Source organism: Aulonocara stuartgranti, assembly GCF_965226115.1.
Source record: "Aulonocara stuartgranti genome assembly, chromosome: 5".
In the NCBI taxonomy this organism is placed as follows: domain Eukaryota; kingdom Metazoa; phylum Chordata; class Actinopteri; order Cichliformes; family Cichlidae; genus Aulonocara; species Aulonocara stuartgranti.
In genome coordinates this window covers 31666638-31687601 of record NC_138943.1, presented here as the reverse complement: position 1 = coordinate 31687601, position 20964 = coordinate 31666638, and the positions used below count along the sequence as shown (strand labels likewise).

The window sequence follows — 20964 nt, the reverse complement described above, 5'->3', positions numbered from 1 at the left end:
CATGAAAAATGTGACTCACCTGACAGTTTATTAGGAACAACTAGTATAGCATTGGACTGCCTTTTCTGTACAGAATTAATTCTTCGTGGTAGAATAAACAAGGTTCCATCACTCCCTAAAGGTGCTCTGTTGGACTGATATCTGTGGATGGCATTTAAGTAAAGTGAACTTATGGTTATGTTCAAGAAACAAGTTTGAGATAGTTGGAGATTTGTGGCATGGTGTGTACGTGCAAAGGGATGGCCGGCAACAATACTCCTGTAGGATGGGAATGATGTGCATTCAGAGATGCTGCAGAGATGCTATTCTGCGTGCCTTGATTATGGTTATTGTTGCTTTCCAATTGGATTGAAGCAGTCTGCAATTATAGCATCAATAAGGGATTTTCACCATTGTCTAAACCCTAGACATCGTTGTGTGGGAAAATCCCAGTAAACTAACCCGTGGGTTCAACAACCATTCCACATGCACTGAGTTTGTCCCACATGATTGGTTTAGATATTTGCATTAACAAACAGTTAAGCCAGGGAAACCAAACAAAGTCAGGTAGTACTGGTCACAGTACCAGGTAGCAAGGAATTGCCAAAAAACTGTAGTTCCTCTAATAGCCTAAACTTAAGAAAAAATTGTGCAGGGGTTACATATTCATACAACTCGCCCATTTAACTTGGCACGTGGCAACTTTGAGTGGCGATTACCATCTGACTCAGAAAGTAATCTCCAGCAGTTTCAGGTTAAGACCACTTCCTATTTGTACCAGTGTTCCACAGGAATCTATTCTTGGACCTCTTTTATTCACTTTCTATATAACCAATATTATCTTTACCCAACCCAATATCACAGTGTAACATGCCAGTCAACCCTAGCTTGTGCCACTATTGTTTATATACATGCTTCCACATCCACCTTGAAGGCTTGTGTATTACGATTTATCACAGGAGATTTTTTTCTTACTCATCATTTCTTACATAAAGAAGCGGTATGATGCTCCCTGGGAAACTGAAGAGAGCAGCATTTTATGATATTTGTTTACACGGCTCTGCTGAAAAGATTTCCTGCTTCCCTCAGCTTCTTTATGGAATTTAAGCACGCTACTTAGGATGTCACATTACGACCATAGATACTTTGATGCTCATAAATGGACTGAACTACAAAAAATTATGAAGCTGCATTTTCTGATTTCACTGGAACATTTCCACAGATAATATTTTGTGTGATCATGTATAATGTGTCCTTTTATTATGCAGCTGTCTCAGTTTTTGTATAGCCTTTGTGTACACTGGTCTCACCTGAAATATAGAGCTCAATCTCAAAGAGACTACCTGTTAATAATAACCTTCTTAATATGGTCAGTTCAAAATAACTGATCTCTTTTTATGTTCATAGTTTTTATGTTCATTTTTGAATAAAATGACAGAAAACACAAGTCTTATGCATAATGAGCTAGATAAATAAATAAATAAAATTATTATTAATCATTAATCCTTCAAACGATACCATGCAGAATCCTACCACTAACCCAGAAAATAATGGCTTTTGAGCAACTTTGATAGGAGAGAAGCCCGGTGGGACGTCATGTGCGACAGAGCTGTAGAAACAGGTGTAATGCCTTTAAACAAGTTAACTGACACCCTCGGTCCTCTTGCTTCTCATCTTTCTCACACTGTAAGGAATCTCGGAGTGTTTTTAGATAGCTCCTTTAAATTAGAGAAGCAAGTGTCCACAGTTGTGAAAACAAGTTTTTATCAGTTATGTGAAATTGCCAAAGCTAAGCCTTATCTTCCTCCAAGAGACCTAGAAACACTTATTCATGCCTTCATCACCTCTAGACTGGACTACTGCAATTCTCTCTATTTGGGTCTCCAACACTCATCTCTCCATCGCTTGCAGTTAGTCCAAAATGCCGCTGCACGTCTTTTAACAGGTGTTAGATTGTATGAACACATCTCTCCAGTTTTAGCAAATTTACATTGGCTCCCTGTAAAATATTGTATTGATTTTAAGATTCTTTTACTTACTTTTAAAGTTTTAAATAATATGGTGCCTAGTTATTTAAACGAACTCAACATTTATGACCCCGAAAGAGCACTGAGATCATCTAGCCAGATGCTCTTAGCACAACCAAGGTCTCGATTGAAGCATAGAGGAGATCGGGCCTTCGCAGTAACAGCACCCAGACTCTGGAATAATCTGTCAGAGGAGATTCGTACTTCAGTCTATTCAGTCTTTTAAATTGCGTCTTAAAACTCACTTTTTTACTGGCTGTTAATTCGAGTTCAGTATGAGTACCATCAGGCCTGTTTTATGCTTCTATTGTTAATTCACTGTCTTCTTATTTATCTTTATTTGTTTCTCTATTGTTTTCTCTTGTTTTTAACAGATTGTGAAGCACTTTGTTCAACTCTGTTGTTTTTAAATGTGCTATACAAATAAATTTTGAATTGAATTGAATTTGAAATTCCGCCTGCACACATAATAAGGGAATTTTATTCAAGCACAGCTGAAGCAAACAAGACAAAGTTCTGAAACTTAGAAGGTGGACTGGCAGGCAAACTTTAAATAGCTGCTGATGGAGCTTTTTCATGTCCGTATGTTGTTCCATGCAAAGTAAAACAGACGTTTTGTAACAGCTCTGATATGATCTTAGAAGCCACCGTGCACACAGCACAACCCCAAGAGGAACAGTTCCAGCTCATAGGCACAAATTAAGGAAGCTTTCCTATCAGTGGTGCACCATGGAATCAAAAAGCAGTTATTATTACACACTAAGATGTTAAACTGCAAAAAAATCACCTTTAAAATGTTTCTCTAACAAGTTTTCAAACTGAGTGAGATTTGGTTTTTAGATGACCTAAATATAATTTTATAAGCAGTGCTGTCAGTCTTAAGTAGTCTGAATTTTAGCTGGTTCTTAAAGCTTGAGAGCAGCGTAAATATCCCAAACATGATATAGATCAAGTGTTTCTTATCTTACGTTTTACCAACAAGTCGAAATGATCTAAACTATTAAAGAAACATTTCACTAAACAATCCATCCTGATATGCCATTGCAGGAAGTCTGGTTACTCAAGTAAGACGTTAGAGTTTTGTGTTGCTACAGGTACTTCCCAAGGATAACATAATAAATGGGCTTTATTTAATTCATCCCACAATTTAGCAAACACTTGGTTGAAGCAGTAGCTCAAAAAATGACAACATTTCTGTAGGGTTACGAGTAGAAACAACATTATCAATTCCAGTAGGGGTCCACAACATGCATCAAAAAAATGAAATGGAAAAGGTTAAGGATGTGGGACTACATTATTCTATTTGTTAAAAAAACGTGTAAACATTATCTCAACTCAAGTTATTTTTTATTATATTATAGTTGGTCTTTTTTCCTATAGGGTCTTTTCTCCAGCCATTAGGTCTGACAAAAAAGAGGCATTTGCATAAATTAAAGTTTTGGTTTTGTTTTAACAACAACATGTCTTCGCTTCATGTTTCGGTGTTTTATGACCCAAATTTCTCTGCAGCTCAAAGCTGTCTCCTTGGTTATGAAACTGTCAAGCATCAAACCCCATATCGTCATCAATTACCAGCCATCTGCACCAAAATTTTGGCCATAACTCAGTCAAATCCAAAAACAAAGTCATATGCAGTTCTGTGAAACCCAATTCTTAACACTGCTGAGTGAGTGCCTTTGTCTCAATCCCTGAACTATTTTACACTCCATTCTCACAGGGGTCAGAGAAAGCTTGACTAATTAAGGGCCCCCCCATCCCCTTTTGGACTTCAACTGAGCTTTATGTTTTCACTTTCATGCTCCAGCAGCTCTGCCTGGTACTTCTAAGCTAATTTTGCACTGAATACATGTCTTAAGGGGGGTCTCTCTGATAATCCAGACAGACAAGGTTCAAACTGTCAGGAAGTGTTTGCCCACATGGCATTTCTGTCTGGGTTGTGTGAAAGTTATGAAGTATAAGAAAAAGATCCTCCAAAAGAATTCCATAAATAATCTGCTTTATTACAGTAATGTTGTGTTTTTCCATGTACCAAGTAACATTATGGCAGGCTTAAACACAATGATATATCAAAGGTGCAACACATCAGCAAAAAGACTGAGCAGCAGGAATGAACCCAGTGAAACAGAGCGATGGTAAAGTCATTTTACTTTAACTCAAATACACATCAAATCTATAGAGCCAATCCATCAGCTACACACCAACTATAGTCAAAATTTTCTTTAACAGCTCCTTACTCACTTAAAATGCAGAATGTAAATACTCATACTTTCTCTTCATCTCAAACCTGGAAAAATAACTATATTTGAAGACCTCTTATTTCAGGAAACTAATATTTATAACTAGCGCAGACTGAAAAATGTGTACACTCACACTTTCAGGGTCTATCCGGTCATTCCAGGACTCAGATGAATGAAAATATGTCAGTGTAGTGGAGCAAATAGGATTAAATGCGTTTAATGCCAAATGTCTGGAAACAGGAATTCTGTCAAGAGATAATCCCCTGTATGGAATTAACACAGTCCCCTCTTAAAAAACTGTATTTGTTCATAGTCCATAATAGAGTTGAAATTGTGATTTAAAGAAGAACAAAATCCTTAAGCAGTTTTTGGAAACAAGGATCAACTGGAGAATACCCATTACTGATCATCAGTGACTCAAGCAGGTTTTCCAGAGTCTTGGAAGCCTTACCTTCAGGTCCCTTATGGATGACTGGCTCACAGCAGAAGGGCCAGGTGGAGGCGTCAGGTCGTGGACAGACCTGTGTTGGGCGCCGTGGTGAAAAGGGTGACCGGACTTCTTCTTCCTCGCTTCCCCACACTCTCGAACCTGGTAGGGGGAAAACACTGGCATCTCTTGGAGTTGGACCTGTGACATCACGGCCGGTAGAGGGGGGGAATCCTGGCAGCGCTTGTAGAGGCCATGCTGGTCCAGAGGAGCACTGAAAACACCGGCCCACCCAAGGGCAAAAAACGGAGGGAGGAGTTAAATAAGCCAGGCTAAACAAAACGCTGGTGTGTATGTACTTGGCCAATGGCATTTTTTCCTGAGCCATCCTGAGTCACTGAGCTATATGAGGTATTGTAGTAGAGCACAATGTAATGATTGAGCAAGAGGGAAGCCAGAGATTCTTTTACTGAGAATATGTTATTGTTCTACGAATGAGGGTGAATGATGCATTTATGCTTCATGGACTGTTATACACTATAAGAGGGTGGGTAATTATCTATACAACCCTGAACACGGATGTAATCTAACTGATTAAGTATCCTAAAATAATACAGAAAGCATTACTGTAACGTCCATTTTCTTTTGTAACTCTGCTTTTGGTTTGTAAAAATATCAGGATTTGAGAAATAGCACCTAATGAACATCATGGTGTAACTTTGGTGTAGTGCTACACTGGGCTTTGCAGCTATTCAAATAAACAGTGCTATCTTTAGCACTATAAAAAAAAGTGCCAATGCTAAAAACATTTAGACCAAACTATTAAATTACCAGGCAATAAATGTTCCACAAAGCTAAGGGATTTGTGCTATAATTCCTGGTTATGGGTTCACTGCATTATCTAACCTCTACCATGTTACTCATAGTAACTGACCAATGGACCAAAGGTCATTCAATGGAAAATCAGTAATTGGTTCCAACTTGACCCCTGAAAATGGAAAACGTTTTTTCATACAGTAACCCTAACATTTTTAATGAATTATATAAATCAATATGTAAGTCAAAACAAAGTTTGTCAGGGGTCTGTGGCCCAGCATTTATGTGTTTGGACTCTATTATACAAAGGGTTTCCTTTATGCATACATTTCGATGCCAGGAAAAGTACATTTCTAAGCTGAGCTGCTAAGCTGATCAACTGTAGTTTTTCATTCTGATCTTTACCTCAATGTCAATAACAATGGCCAGATAAGATTGGTAATATCACTGGGTCTGCTTGGGTTTCTATCTAAACTCTGCCAAGTCTGACAATGATTTCAAGGAAATCTAATGCTGACTATGAACTGTCAGACTCCAAATAACCAATCAGCTTTGAGGTGTGAGGCAGTGCCTTAGGCCTTTGGAAAACCTTTAATAAGCATCGCAGATTTACTCATGTGCAAAATCTCAGTCTGTCCACTGAGAGTTCATCCATTCGAATCCATGTACATATTTCAGCAGACAGCAGCTGCACATCCCAAACTGAACTGGGTCTGGCATTGCACACGCTGTCAGGATGAGGCATTCCCTCAGAAAATGATCCTTTTGATAAAACCACTTCAAATCCTCTCAGCCTGCGCAGCTGTGTGATAATCGCACTAATTAGCCTGGCATGTCAAATCTAGCCTCTGGTCGACAGCTATTGCTTTTACATCACCAGTGAAAGAGCTTCAGAAGAAACTCTTGTTTTTTCTTTTTTATGCAACCTATTTCACAGAAATTTATATCTTGTTTCATTAAAAGTGATTCTTTGGGGTCTTGCTTATGAAAAATAAGTTCCAGTTCATTAAGTCGTTTTATAATGTTCAGTGTTTGTGTGTCGGATATTGATTTTCCACAGAAAAATACCTTCCATTTGGCCTTTTAGAAGACACAGCAGTTTTCATGCACTTGCTATGGTTTAAATCATACTTGTGTTATAACCATATTTTAAAAAGCTGAGTCATGCTTAATTTAGTCTGCAGTTCATTTGTTAAGGTTCAGTGAGACTGGCTGTATTCTCATTGTTGCCTTGCTGAAAATATCAATAAAAAAATCAATTAAAAATCGAAATAATTTGGATTATTTTTCTAATTTCACAAGAAGCTGAGTTACTGCGAAACAATCCAACTTTGTCCTTAAAACACTGTTCACTACAGACAAAAAAATGATTTACCCTGTCAGGGTTTAGGACATATGTACTTATGAGTCAAAAAAAGCAAACACGCAAAGTGAAATATTTTTATACGCACAGATTTTATATCCATATTATGCTCATGAGCTATTGTTTTAAAGTGTAAAATAGTGAGGTATACATTTAATTTCTTTATATTTTGTTTGGAAAATGGGAAAGTCTTCTTGAAGGATATACAAAGCTCTTCTTTGGATGTTGGCTGCCTTGTGTTCTGGTCTCTATCAAGATGAGCCTACACTACATAATGTTGGGGTGCAGGCTCTGGGGAGGCAGTTTGATGACTTCATTGCATGTTTTTTATTCACCTATGCTTTGACTTTTTTGGCAGCATGTTTGTGATCATTGTTATCTCTGAAGAACAAAGCCAGTCCCAATCAGACTGTTTCCAGATGATGTTATATGGTGGATCAAAATGTGAGTTTCTGAGCTCATAATTCCATCAATTTTGAAAAATCTCCATCTGTGAAACAGAGCCTCCACCATGTTTCACAGATGGCTTTAGACACCCACTGTTGTACGTCTTTCCTGGCCTCCTCCGTTGGATTCACCGCTCTATAAGACCTCTTGCCAATGACTTTAAATATATAAATATGGCTACCTTTGTGAGCAGCCCTTCTCAAGAGACCATTTCTGATGAAACTCCTGCTTCAGAAAATGGATGGATCAACTGAACGGCCTGATATATTTGTGTCAGGAATTTGCTGGATTTTTTTTCCATTTTCTGAAGGACCTGATTCTCAGATACTCTTCATCTGCTGTAGATATTTCAAGGCCTCGCCTAGTTTCCTCAAATGTTTTAAGGACACACGTTGTAAGATGCCAAGTTTTCAGCTTCTTTGGGAATCATCTTGCTGGTGCAAGTACAATTTTATATCTGTCTGTTAAACTGTGTTATCTTTGGCTTTTTCCATAGATACAACAAAAGAAATGAGAAAAAAAATCACATGCTTTTGCAATAGACAGTAACAGTAAGTAAGTAAAAGTGGCTAAAAAAATGTCAGGTCTCAGTTCTCAGGAAAAAAGTTGTCAGGTATCAGACAAAAAAATGTCAGGTCTCAGTTCTCGGGGAAAAAGTCAGGTATCAGACAAAAAAATGTCAGGTCTCAGGAAAAAAATGTCAGGTCTCAGGAAAAAAATGTCAGGTCTCAGGAAAAAAATGTCAGGTCTCAGGAAAAAAATGTCAGGTCTCAGTTCTCGGGGAAAAAGTCAGGTCTCAGACAAAAAAAAAGTCAGGTCTCAGACAAAAAAATGTCAGGTCTCAGTTCTCAGGAAAAAAGTCGTCAGGTATCAGACAAAAAAAAAATGTCAGGTCTCAGTTCTCAGACAAAAAAATGTCAGGTCTCAGTTCTCGGGAAAAAAGTCAGGTATCAGACAAAAAAAATGTCAGGTCTCAGTTCTCAGACAAAAAAATGTCAGGTCTCAGTTCTCAGGAAAAAAGTCTTCAGGTATCAGACAAAAAAAACATCAGGTCTCAGTTCTCAGGAAAAAAGTTGTCAGGTCTCAGAACACGAGCTATCAGACAGAGAGAAAATCTTCCTGCAGGTGGCGCTGTTGTCATGTGCCAGACGAATTGATTTCCAAATACGTCATCAACGTGTGTGACAGTGGAAGAACATAAGGTCATTGACCTCACCGGAATTCTACCACAGTTCATGCTCCGAACGACACAACGGCTGTGTCCCAATTAAGAGACCGCATGCTTGGAGTACGCATTTTGAGACCTATTACATCACCGCCACGCGACTATGGCTGTCACAATTCGAAGTGGGGTTAGGGGTCCCGTATGTCCCACAATTCATATGGATGTGGATAATTTTGCCGAGAAATACGGCAGACGGCAGAAGCGGGGCGACCGAAGACTAAACTTTCAAAAGTAAGTACTGAATATTATGTCACTTATTTATGTGCAAATGTTTAATAACGAAGAACACTGAAACATTACTGTTGGCCACATGTCGGCAAAGTTACAAATATTAGCGATGTTTGTACTAACTTGATTTTAAAGCCTTTACTGTAAAATATATGCAGTTCAATAGTTGTCCTTAATCTGACAGAGAATGTGATGATTTTATGGATAATTAAGTTCAGTAATATATCCACAAACACAAGCTGAAAGTCAGTGATGCTGCTCGGTTTGCAGTCCTGAATATCACGGCACAAGCAGGATTCACTGCACTGTTAATGTTAGCTATGTTATATTGCTGCCTCTGTCCGGTGGTGTCGAGCCAAACGGACTTTAACGTGTGTTTGAACGAGCTGACGGTTCACTCGTTAAGCTGAAAGAAAGATGCTTTAATCACAGGAGTCACACATGTGTCCACTGTACCATCTGGGAACTCTTCTTGTTTAGCACTGGTAATAACACAAACACTAAATCCTCCTTCTCTGGTGCCGTTTTGTAGCAGTGTGTACACCTGAGACTGTCACCTGTCTGTCCTGCACTCTCTCTCTTTTTCTTTCTCTCTGATTGTGTAATAAAGGTATGAACATGTATTAATAAGTTACACTTGTGTTTGAATCCTGCAGCTTATCACACATTTGATTTCCATGTGTGACAACTGCAAGTGTCCAGAGTGAGGACAGACTGAGGGACCCACTGCTGCACATCATCTGTGAGGCTTTGCAGCCCTGATCATCCACCAGGACAAACTCAGCAGTGTGTGAGGAAGAGGAGGAGTGTAGCAAAAAAATACACTTCTTTGATATTCAATTCAATTTTATTTATATAGCACCAAATCACAACAACAGTCACCTCAAGGCGCTTTATATTGTAAGGTAGAACCTACAATAATACATACAGAGGTGTATGTATGAAAGAGGTGAACAGTAGTTACTAAATAAGTTGTACTTTTGTCATTTATTTTTAATGCTTGATTAAAAAAAGTATTTTTGGAAGAGTCATAGAAACCAGCCAAAGTCGGATACTCCTTTCATCTTCGTCAGATGACATATTCCAGCAAATCTATAAACAACAACAAAAAACAACATATCGGGATCACAAAATATCTTGACAGTAGCAACAGAAAAAGAGAAATAAAGAAAACAGCGACAGAAAGGATGCAGGCTCCTCGTAAGCTTTCAGCTTGTCCATTCGCTGAAACGTATATAAAACAATTACTAACCAGTTTAAATTTAGATCGCGTTTCAACACCACTGTCGCTAGCTAGAAGGAATTAGTCAGACAAAAATAGTGCTGACTTATTTTATCGTACAAAATTAGCTTTCCTTCTCTGATATGCGTTATGTAACTTTCACAACCTAACCGCAACTTAATATAACACAACTGTCCAACAAGTATGGACAAAAGGGAGAGCAAATTAAACTTACGTTGTGTCGTTAGGAGCATGAACTGTGGTAGTATTCCGGTGAGGTCAATAGACCCTGTGCACAAGAAAATGCTAACTTCTTGGTTTGAGACCGGATGTAGGGTTGCTTTACTTTGCGGTCAATCGCTACTGCGAAGATATACTCCAAAATCAGGTCTAAAACTCGAAAACGGAAAGATTGCATTAAGTTACAAAGAGCAGAAGGTGGGAACACTCACCACTGTTGTGTCATAAAAAATCTAATGATCAATTTTGACGTTTAAAGAGTTTAGATCGATCAGTTGTTTACATCACTCAACACAAGCAGAACTGCATTACTGCAGCAGAAGACACATCGTCCACATTCAGAAGCACATCTCTGTATAGTGACTGGTCTTATGATTTAAACAGGCAAATGTTCAGCATTCACACTGCAGGTGAAGAATAGTCAAACCAGATGTTTCCCCCATTATGTCGAGATCAGCTAGTCAAGCACACACCCACACAGCATGTTAACAAACCGTGAAAAAAAAGCCACACAAAAAATGAATGATTGCTGGTAAGGGTTTCTATACTTTAGTATTTACGAAGGGTATGTTGTGACTTACCTTCAAAATTACAGCGGTCCCTCGCTATAACGCGGTTCACCTTTCACCTCGCTGTTTCGCAGATTTTTTAGTGCAAGTTTGCATGCTTATTTTTTTTTTTTACGTCACATTGTCCTGCGTCCTGATCGCTGCAGACGATCTCCTCCGTGACGTCTCTCCTGTACAGTACAGAATCGCTGCAGTGTGACTCTGAAGTGCAGTACTGTATGTCCACGATGTCCACGAAACGTTTTTCAGCGTCAAAAAATAAAATTGGCTACTTGATTTCACCTATCGCTGGTTATTTTTAGAACATAACACCCGCGATAAATGAGGGACTGCTGTTTACAGATACTGAGAAATATAAAATTTGAATCCCTTTTTTCTTTTGCTCTGAGGCGCGGGGGGAAAATATTGTCAAGTCAATGAACATCATTTACACATATATTAGGTAAATGCCCAAGACATCTATAGAAATGTAAATCGCCGCTTGATTCATTCATTTGCTTAACTTGTTTTGGACCGTAAACAAGGCGCGAATAGGACACCGGAAACAAAGCTCCCCACAGGAGTTTCCGCACGGGAGGGGACGGGCAAGATGGCGGACTGAGCAGTCGCATCCATCTGAACTCCTCACTAAAGTCCCGATGTTTTAATCTTGAAGTTATAAAATCCACCCCTTTGAGCTATATTGACGACGTTTCAGCCCGAACATGAAGAAAACCAACAACACGAAACCTCCGGCAGTGAAAAACCTCCCTTTTACAACCCAGAGAAACAGCGAGCATGACTACCCAGCTCCGATGGAAACTGCTAATTCCAGCAGCAACAAGAGGGACAGACTGTTAACAACCCCTGATAATACTCCTGAGAAACCACATATGGAGAAAAAAGCAAAAGGTACGGCTAGTGATAATGACTCCAACACATCCACTGACACTATACTGAAAGCTATTGAGAGTCTTGGAAAACGTGTTGATGACCGCATGGACGAAGTTAGCAAACAAATTCAACAACATAGCGCCATGCTGGCTTCCATCGCTAAATCGGTGCAATTTAATTCAGAGGAGCTGCAAGAATGCAAAAAGAAAATAAAACACCTGGAAAAAGAGATGGAATCAATCAAAAAAGATAATGACGATATTAAGGATCGTGTATTGAGCCAGGAAAGATACAAAAGAAGATGGTGTCTTCGTATCAAAGGGAAAAAGGAGAAAACAAATGAAAATATCAGAGAAGAAGTGGTGGAACTTCTAGGAAGGATTGCTCCGGACCTAAAGATGAAGATGGAAGAAGCAGTTGATGTTGTCCACAGAGTGGGAAGAGCGGTGGAGAATAAGCATCGACAAATCATTCTGTTTGTGAGACGTGCCGTGAGAGATGACATCTGGAGGCGAACAAAGGCTTCTCCCGTGTGCAAAGAAGAAGGCATCCGCTTTGCTGAAGACCTGACCCCAGAGGACTGGAGATCCAGACAAGCGTTGTGGCCAAAAATCGACCAGGCACGGAAGGAAGGCAAGGCTGCAGGCTTCAGGGGTCCTTTTGGTTTCATAGAAGGCAAACGTATCAGGGTAGAGACTCCAGGTACGGGCTGACATCTGACTACGAAAGGAATATACAGTGGAACATTTCGGATGATGGGACTTTTACCTCAAGATTTTCCTACTCCATCTCCTAAACTTCCTCTTTAAAGCTGTTCATGTGTTCCGTGTTCCAATTAAAAACTAATATTTCTTTTTTTCCTTTAACACAAGGGGACTTAAAGACTCAATTAAGCGCAAAGCTGTTTTTCTGTTCTGCAAGGGGCAACAGGCAAATTGTTTTTTTTCTCCAGGAAACTCATTCTGAGGAATCTGATGTGAAATTTTGGTCACAACAATGGGGAGATAAAAAAATTTTTAGTCATGGTACAAACAGGTCAGCTGGGGTTGCTATTTGTTTCAACAGATGTCCTGGTAGGTTTTTGTGCAACATGGCAGACAAAAATGGACATTGGGTTGCCTGTGTGTTAAATATTGATAATACTCTGATTATTTTGGTTAATGTTTATGGATACAACAATGATCAAGAGAATAAGAACCTGCTGCATCAAATTTCTACAGTTATAAAGGAACTTTATACCAAATTCCCTACTGATTATATAGTAGTTGGAGGTGATTTCAATGTGACTCCTGATGAATGGTTGGATAGATGGCCTTCAAAGTTTTCAAGAGAGCATGAAAACCCAATATTTGAAAAATTCGCTAATGATACTAAATTAATAGATGTATGGAGAGTGTTAAACGAAGATGTAAAACAATTCACCTGGCACAAACCTAATGGTCAAAGCAGGTCACGTATTGATTATTGGTTGGTATCCAACTCAATTTTACAATATGTTAAGGAAACAGTCATCTCTAACAGTCCCCTTAAGTGACCATTGCGCCATTATTCTGAGACTACAAAGCAAAGACCAAAACGACACATTTAAGGATTATTGGAAATTTAATTGTCAGATGCTGAGAAATGAGGAGTATTGTAATTCTATTAAAAAATTAATTTTAGATATTCAGAATGATGAAGCCATCAATACACTGATACTCAAATGGGAATATCTTAAATTTAGAATCAGAAAAACCTCAACTGCATTTGGTAAAAAGTTAAACAGACAAAGAAAAGAAGAGGAATCAAATGTAGTAAAAGAACTTATGAATCTGTATGGCAAATTGAATTGGACTGAGGAAGAAAAAGGAAAAATTAATAATTTACAATCTAAATTGGACGAAATGTACCTTTATAGAGCCAAGGCTGCTTATTTGCGATCCAAAGCCAAGTGGATAGAAGAGGGTGAAAAGAACACTGCCTATTTTTGCAATCTAGAAAAACGTAGACAAGAATATAACTCAATATGTAACCTAATAATCGACGGAGAGGAATGTACAGACCCTAAACGCATTTCAAATGAAGTATTTACTTTTTACAGTAACCTTTATAAGTCTTCATACTCAGAACAAAATGTCACCTCCTTCTTTGACAAAATCAGTAATTGGATTCCAGTAATTGATGATAATTTTAGAGAAATTTGTGATGAAGACCTAACTATAGAAGAATTTGATTTTGCTATTAAGAGCATGGCATCTGATCGCTCACCGGGACCAGATGGTATAACAACTAATTTCTATAAGCACTTTTGGGAAGACCTAAAATTACTATTATTCAGTGCGATAAATGAATGTATAAATCAAAAGAAGCTTATGACAACAATGAAACAGGGAGTTATAAAATTAATTCCAAAACCGGGGAAAGATAAGAAAAAACTAAGTAATCTAAGACCTATAACACTTTTAAATACAGACTACAAAGTTTTTACAAAAGTTTTAGCAACAAGACTAAAAACAGGTATTTCTGAAATAATTAGCCCAACACAATCAGGATTTCTCAAAGGACGGTTGATCCAAAATAATATCCGCTTGGTTTTGGACCTCATCGATTACAATTACCTAATTAAGGATGATGGTTTTATGTTGTTCTTGGACTTCCATAAAGCATTTGATTCTATTGAACACACTTTTATTATTAAGACATTTAAACATTTTGGGTTTGGTGATGCATTTCTGGATATGATCACTATGTTATACACTGATATTAATAGTTGTGTTTCTCTTTCAGAAGGCACATGTCCCAGGTTCAGGGTGGAGAGAGGTATCAGGCAGGGCTGCAGCATCTCACCTCTTTTATTCATTGTAGCCACTGAATTACTTGCTATTACTGTCATAAACTCAAACATCAAAGGATTAGACATAAATAATCACAAATTAATAATAAGTCAGCTTGCCGATGATACAACAGTCTTTCTAAAAAATAAAGAACAAATTCCATTGGCCTTAGATACAATAAAGATCTTTTCTGGTGCTTCTGGACTACGCCTGAACCTGGACAAATGTGAACTCATGAGTATCCACAATTGTTCTCACTCTTCTTTGTATGATATACCTGTCAAAAATGAAATCAAATATCTTGGAATCTGGATAACTAAATGCATGGCTGATAGTGAAGAAAAGAATATTCAGAATACAATTGACAAATGCAAAAAAACTCTGAACCATTGGCTACAGAGAGATTTAACGTTGTTCGGCAGGATAATGTTGACCAAGGTTGAATCTTTGTCCAGATTAATCTATCCAGCTTATTCCCTAGCCATCCCACCAAGAATTATAAAAGACATCAATAAGGTGAATTTTAATTTCATATGGAAAAATAAACATCATTATGTTAGTAACAGGGACTTGATAAAAGATTATGAAGAGGGGGGTTTAAAAGCAATCGATTTTGAAATAATGAATGGCATTTTAAAGATTAATTGGCTACGATCTTTCTTGAAAAATGATAATGAGATCTGGTTCTTGATACCATCTCTTATTTTCAACAAAGTTGGGGGGATCCAATTCCTTTTAGTATGTGATTTTGAAATTTCTAAACTACCCATAAAACTTTCCAAATTTCATCAACAAGTTTTGTTAAATTGGAAATTAATGTTTAAACATAACTTTAGTCCCCACAATGTTCCATTGTGGAATAATAGGGTGATATTGAATCGGGGGAAATCTATGTTTGTGGAAGAATGGATGACAAAACAAATTTGGTCTGTGACACATATAATGGATGAAAATGGAGATATACTTGAATTAAACAGGCTTAATGAGAAATATGACATGAGTTGCTCGTTTGAGCTCTATAAAAAGGTTTCACAGAATATCCCAACAGTCCTTGTAAATACGGTAAAGAACAATTTTTCAAATATACAGACTCCAAATTTGCATAAAGTTAAACTAGATGGTCTTGAATTGGTTAATGGAAAATGCAATAATCAGTTTTTGAGGAGGTATTTGGTTAACACCTTATATCCAGGTAGGACAAAACATTCACTCGTCTTTAAAGATTATAACAAATCTGAGATCTCGTTGATCAGAACCAAATATTTAACATTTCCAATTCCCCCCAAATTTAAAGAAGTCCATTTTAGAACTACAAAAAATATTTACCCCTCCAATGAATTTATGAGAGAAAGATTTAAATTTGTGTTAGACAACTGTTATATTTGTAAAATAATTTCGGAAACAACAGAGCACATGTTCTATGGATGTGTGACAATCCAGAATTTATGGAAATCTCTCCATGTCCTAATATTGTCCCAGTATGGATATATAGATTTTTGGTCTTTTCAAAATATTCAAATTGGAGTAATCCTTAAGGACAAAAATAGTGAGTTTTTAATTAACAATCTCATTATTATAACAAAGTATTACATACATAAATGCCGATATGCTAAATCCCCCCCTTCATGGCCTGCTCTTAAAAACGACCTCTCCCTGTTCCGTAAATCTCTTAAGCTAATAAATAAGCCCCAAGCAATCAAATTGCATAGATTTTTAGAAGAGTTTGATTTTTCTTAGCCCCTTATTTAAGTTATGAGTCTTGTTTATGGAACCTCACTTTTAGAGATTTTACGATCCCCCTTGTCTTCTTTATTTCTGTTCCTTGTTTTTCATTCTTTTTTTTAATTCTTATTTATGTTTGTATTGGTTATTCATCTTTTTATATTATTATTATGTAGATGTGTGAATATGGATGTGTATGTATGCATATGTATATGCATATATATGTATATATATGTGTGTGTATGTATGTATGTTTACTTTCAGTTACTGTCGATTTCATTGTGGTGTATAGGAGATGTGATTCTGTTCTGATTGATTTAATATGTCGCTTGTCTCTTTGAGATTGTCATTGTTATTGTTCTAAATAAAGTTCATATTAAAAAAAAATTAAGAAAAAAATTAAGAAAAAGAAAAAAAAAGTTTCTGCACGGGAAGTAGCATATGCTAACGTGCACATAGTCTATGACTTTTCGTTCTTTCACTGTCACACGTTGATGACGTATTTGGAAATCAATTCGGCTGGCACATGACAACAGCGCCACCTGTAGGAAGATTTTCTCTCCGTCTGATAGCTCGTGTTCTGAGACCTGACGACTTTTTTCCTGAGAACTGAGACCTGACATTTCTTTGTCTGAGACCCAACGACTTGTTTTCCTGATACCTGACGATTTTTTTGCCTGAGACCTGATGACTTTTTTCCTGAGACCTGACGATGTCCTAAAATGTACACCCTACGGGGTCTGGTTGAGCATTTGGAGCCTCAATACGTGCTTCCAAACCAGCACTTAATCTCCGAGAACGTTATCCCAGAGAGGTAAAGCAAGTGTGTAAGTTCATCTCTGAATTTTTGTAAAGCATTCCCAGGCTAAGCTTAACAACCGATATATGGATTGACTGCCTCTCATTCTCTCTCCCCCTCCTGCTGCTACTTCAATCATGAAACTGATCAATGATCAGCTGATCAGCGTTTCTGTCGCGACTCCCGTCTCTCTTGTTTGTTTAGCGCCCACTTTGCGCCAGAAAGAGGAAACCAGCGGATAAACAACAGTAGCACGTTTAAGCTGTTGTTAGAATTTATTTAATATTACTTTCTACACCAGGATCCTTTTCTATTTAGCTGACAGCTGGTAACTGTGCAGGGGCGGATCTAGCAAAGTTTAGCCAGGGGGGCAGGTAGGGCATTAACAGGGGAAGGGAGGGCACAAAACCATGCTTTTCTTTCAAATTGTCATGTCTAGCTTTTAATAAATAATTATCTGAATCTTACAACCAAAGTTTTTATCTGATGTAAAATGTATCAAAATCCATTACTGTATATAGTAACTATTAAGTCTAATATACCCTAAGCTATAGTACTTTTTCCTTCGGGAAGATACCATCTGTGCAGTCTGCAGTTCTGTTGTAGAGAGATGGTGAATATGTTCAATCATTGTAGAAAAATTATCGATTTCTGTGCATTTTTTTTTTTTTTTTTTTTTTTTACACGTGCATTAAATTAAAATCAATTACGTCAATTAAGCATTATGAAGCGGGCGGGGGGGGGGGGGGGGGTGTCCCTATTTTTATTTATTTTTTTTGCTGGGAGTTGGAACCCTATTAGTTAGGTTGCTTAATATTTCCACTAAGTACTCTTTAAAATACCAGAATAGGGAGGATGGAGTATTAGATTGATCAGTTTTGCTGAACTATGAAATATTTTGGGTACACTGTATTTTTTGCATACAGGTATACCAGAATAGCTTTAGTTTTATTTTTTAAACTTGAGTTTGAACTTATACAAAATGCAGCAAGATATTTTAAAAAAGAGAAGGTTTTATTGATTATAAAATACTCTATACTGGATATTAGATATATATCAGTATCAGCAGGTATCCAAATTTATGATATCGGTATTGGACGTAAAAAAAAGTGGTATCGTGCCATCTCTAGTACTAAGCGAGAAGTAGTCTGAAATTCTGATACATATAATTGTAAAAAAAGCATACATGCTAGGCAGGTTACAGTATGGTCTTTCCTTAAATGTATTTTTTCCCATTTTAAATGGAAGCTCGAGTTTGTTTTCTCAGGCCTGTGTCCTCACGTTCATTTTTCTCCTGCTATAACAGCTGTTATTCCAGCTGCTGTTCTATGTACTAATCCATCAATGAATACAACTACAACCATGTGATGGCATGCCACACATGGTAAGCTCCACACCTCACCACCCGTTGATTCACTTTAGTTTAATACAGTCACTACTTTAAAATATTCTACTTATTGTTCAATATTGTTTCTTTATTAAATGTATTTATTTTTCCATCACACCTTCCAATGTTTATATGGCGTGCACACATTAACCTTGCAAGGTCAAAGTTCTGTTTTATGTTATATTAATACATCTTTCTTTGTTTGAGTTACCTGGGGGTTGGCTTCTCCTCCTGTCTGGCAAAGGTGTGGCAAAGGGCTGGGAGACCTGAAGTACCACTGACAGCTTAATTGGATTGCACCACATGCTTCATTGCCTGGGGGGTGTTTCATGTTTGTCTAATTGTTTTGTTTTAGTTGGTTATATGGCAGCCATCTTGTTTCCCCCGTGTGTGTCATTTGGTTTAGCTAAACCAGTATTTAAGGTCACCTGTGTGTCATTTCAGCAGGTCAGTTTGTCATATGTTTGTTTGAGGTTTTGTTAATTATTATCTTGAGTTTAGTTTATTGAGTTGACCTCTTTTATTGGTCTGCCTGTTTAAGTTTTGGCTTTGTTAAATATATTTTCATGTTTTTGGGTCAATAAAACCCGTTTTTTGAATTAAAACCACCTGTGTCCTTTATGCTTTACTGCTTAGTCCCTGACAAACCACAATGTATTTTTTTCAAAGATATGAAATGCTAAAGGATGAGGATATTAAAACACTGTTTACATTGTTTAAGTGTAGACAGGCCAAAAAAAGACTATTGGAAACAAACATGTAGACACCCACATTCTCACCCACTGATAAGATGCACAAGTGGATCTTATCAGTCACTCAATATCCTACGTGTTTTGTCATAATTAAGGAAACAACGATCTTCTTCCCATTTACAAAAACATGCTGATGCACAGTGTACATGGATAGTCATGTGATGTGCATTCATGTGTCATAGTTTGAGGTTTCTGTTTAGTTCCTACTTTATTTTGGAATCTCTGATTTTATTGAATGTTGGTTAGTTTGCTTCCGTCTTTTAGCTTTATTCACACTGTTACACCATATACTGTTGGAAAATTGTCTTTCAGTGTTCCACATCAAACTTTTCTAAGTTTTTGTTTCCATTTTCTTGCTCAGGTATGAGTTTTTGCATTTTACTTAGTTTCCTTATGTTCCTAGTTGAGTTTTTTGGACTGTTTTGCTTTACTTGCCCCTCTGCCACAGTGACTGACCTCCTTCTTGGTGCAAATGTTTCAGACTTCACTCTATAGGTGTGTTGTGTTTGGGTTGTTCTCCTTATTGCAGTATGGAACAAGATGACAGAAAAACAGCTAAAATAAATCTCCCCGAAAATGTTTTGTTAAACATGTTTTGGAACAGCAGAGTTTTGATAAAACTTTAAGGACACATTTTATACATATTTTCACCAGTCATAATGATCCCAGAAAGTGAATATGGCCACTGTGTAACAATACTTAAGCTTAACTGGTTTAAAAAAAGAGAAATGCCATTAGTCATGTTTTGCTTCTCCATTGTGGTTAGTTTGTTCCTTACATCTGCATGTGTTTGTCACTTTTAAATACAGAACCAACTATCTGTCATAACTAAACCTTTAAGAAATGTGACTTGTAATTGCATATATGCATAAACATGCCCTAGCAGATTATCATTTATCTTATTATAATTGCACACCTGTGTTTCCTAAATTGATTGAACACATATTTAGTGCCACCGTGGAAATTTGACTAAACAATAATGAACTGATGCATCACAAATATAAATAAATGGATCATGTCTACAGCAAAATTAGTCCCACAGAGTTGTTTGTGAAATTAAGATCTCAAAGTCTCCAAAAACCTTTTGCCTTTTGATTTTGTATAACCACAAGCCATTTCTCTACAATCGGCATTTAAGAAAAAGATTTACATGCATGTGCAGCACAGACACACAGCTGATGTGTTGCCAGTTGTTGGTATGAAGTTCCAATTTAGTTAATGATAAACAAGCTTCAGTTAAATGTAGAAAAAATGGGCACGTGAAACATAATATTAAGGGAAACATAGCTGAATTTTATTCTAAACCCAAGAGGTGCATCGACCCAAAATAAAAGAAGATATATTTACAGAGAATCAAGGACGTTTCTTACCTTTTTATTTTCATGACAGTGACTCCAGGATTCACCGTTTACCACTGCTTCAGATTGAGAAATTAGATCCTTTCCTTTTTCTTTTCTTTTTTTAAAGAGCTCTAAAATGTAAGAAGTGACACAACGCTGTCTCACTCATGAGCTGGCCTAAAGACGAGTGACAGATGTCTCCACTTCCGTGATTTAATTGAACATATTGATTTAGGGAAGGAGAATGAGCAATTTTGGAATTTTGCAATAGTACTGTTATCAGGCAACATTTTTTCCATTCAGAGCTGTGATGGTGAACAGTTTTGCACCCCATTTACATCAAGAATGCAGAGGCTGCATAAAATGACAGAATTCAGTAGATCTTCTTATCATTCTGACAATTTAATATGAAAGTAGGTAACAGAAAATGTTGAAACAGAAATTTTGCACGTTTAAAAGGGTCCTTTTTGATGAGCTGGTCCAAGGACCAAGAGTAAA

The 20964-nt window shown here is 37.3% G+C and overlaps 1 protein-coding gene across 4 annotated transcripts in view; it reads right to left on the bottom strand.

The window, feature by feature from the left end:
- mitfa (melanocyte inducing transcription factor a) overlaps positions 1 to 20636 on the bottom strand; it is a 35075-nt gene extending 14439 nt beyond the window's left edge. For 2 of the 4 annotated variants that reach the window (XM_082532106.1, XM_082532108.1), the window contains exons 1-2: positions 20497 to 20636; positions 4695 to 4944 (exon numbers count right to left, since the gene is read on the bottom strand). In XM_082532106.1, the coding sequence (XP_082388232.1) occupies positions 4695 to 4944; positions 20497 to 20510 (264 nt within the window). In that variant the 5' untranslated portion in view covers positions 20511 to 20636. Of the gene's footprint in view, positions 1 to 4694; positions 4945 to 18585; positions 19065 to 20496 lie in introns of those variants that run through there. The other 2 variants (XM_082532107.1, XM_082532109.1) reach the window with 2 other exon arrangements.
- Between the last annotated feature and the right edge of the window lie 328 nt (positions 20637 to 20964).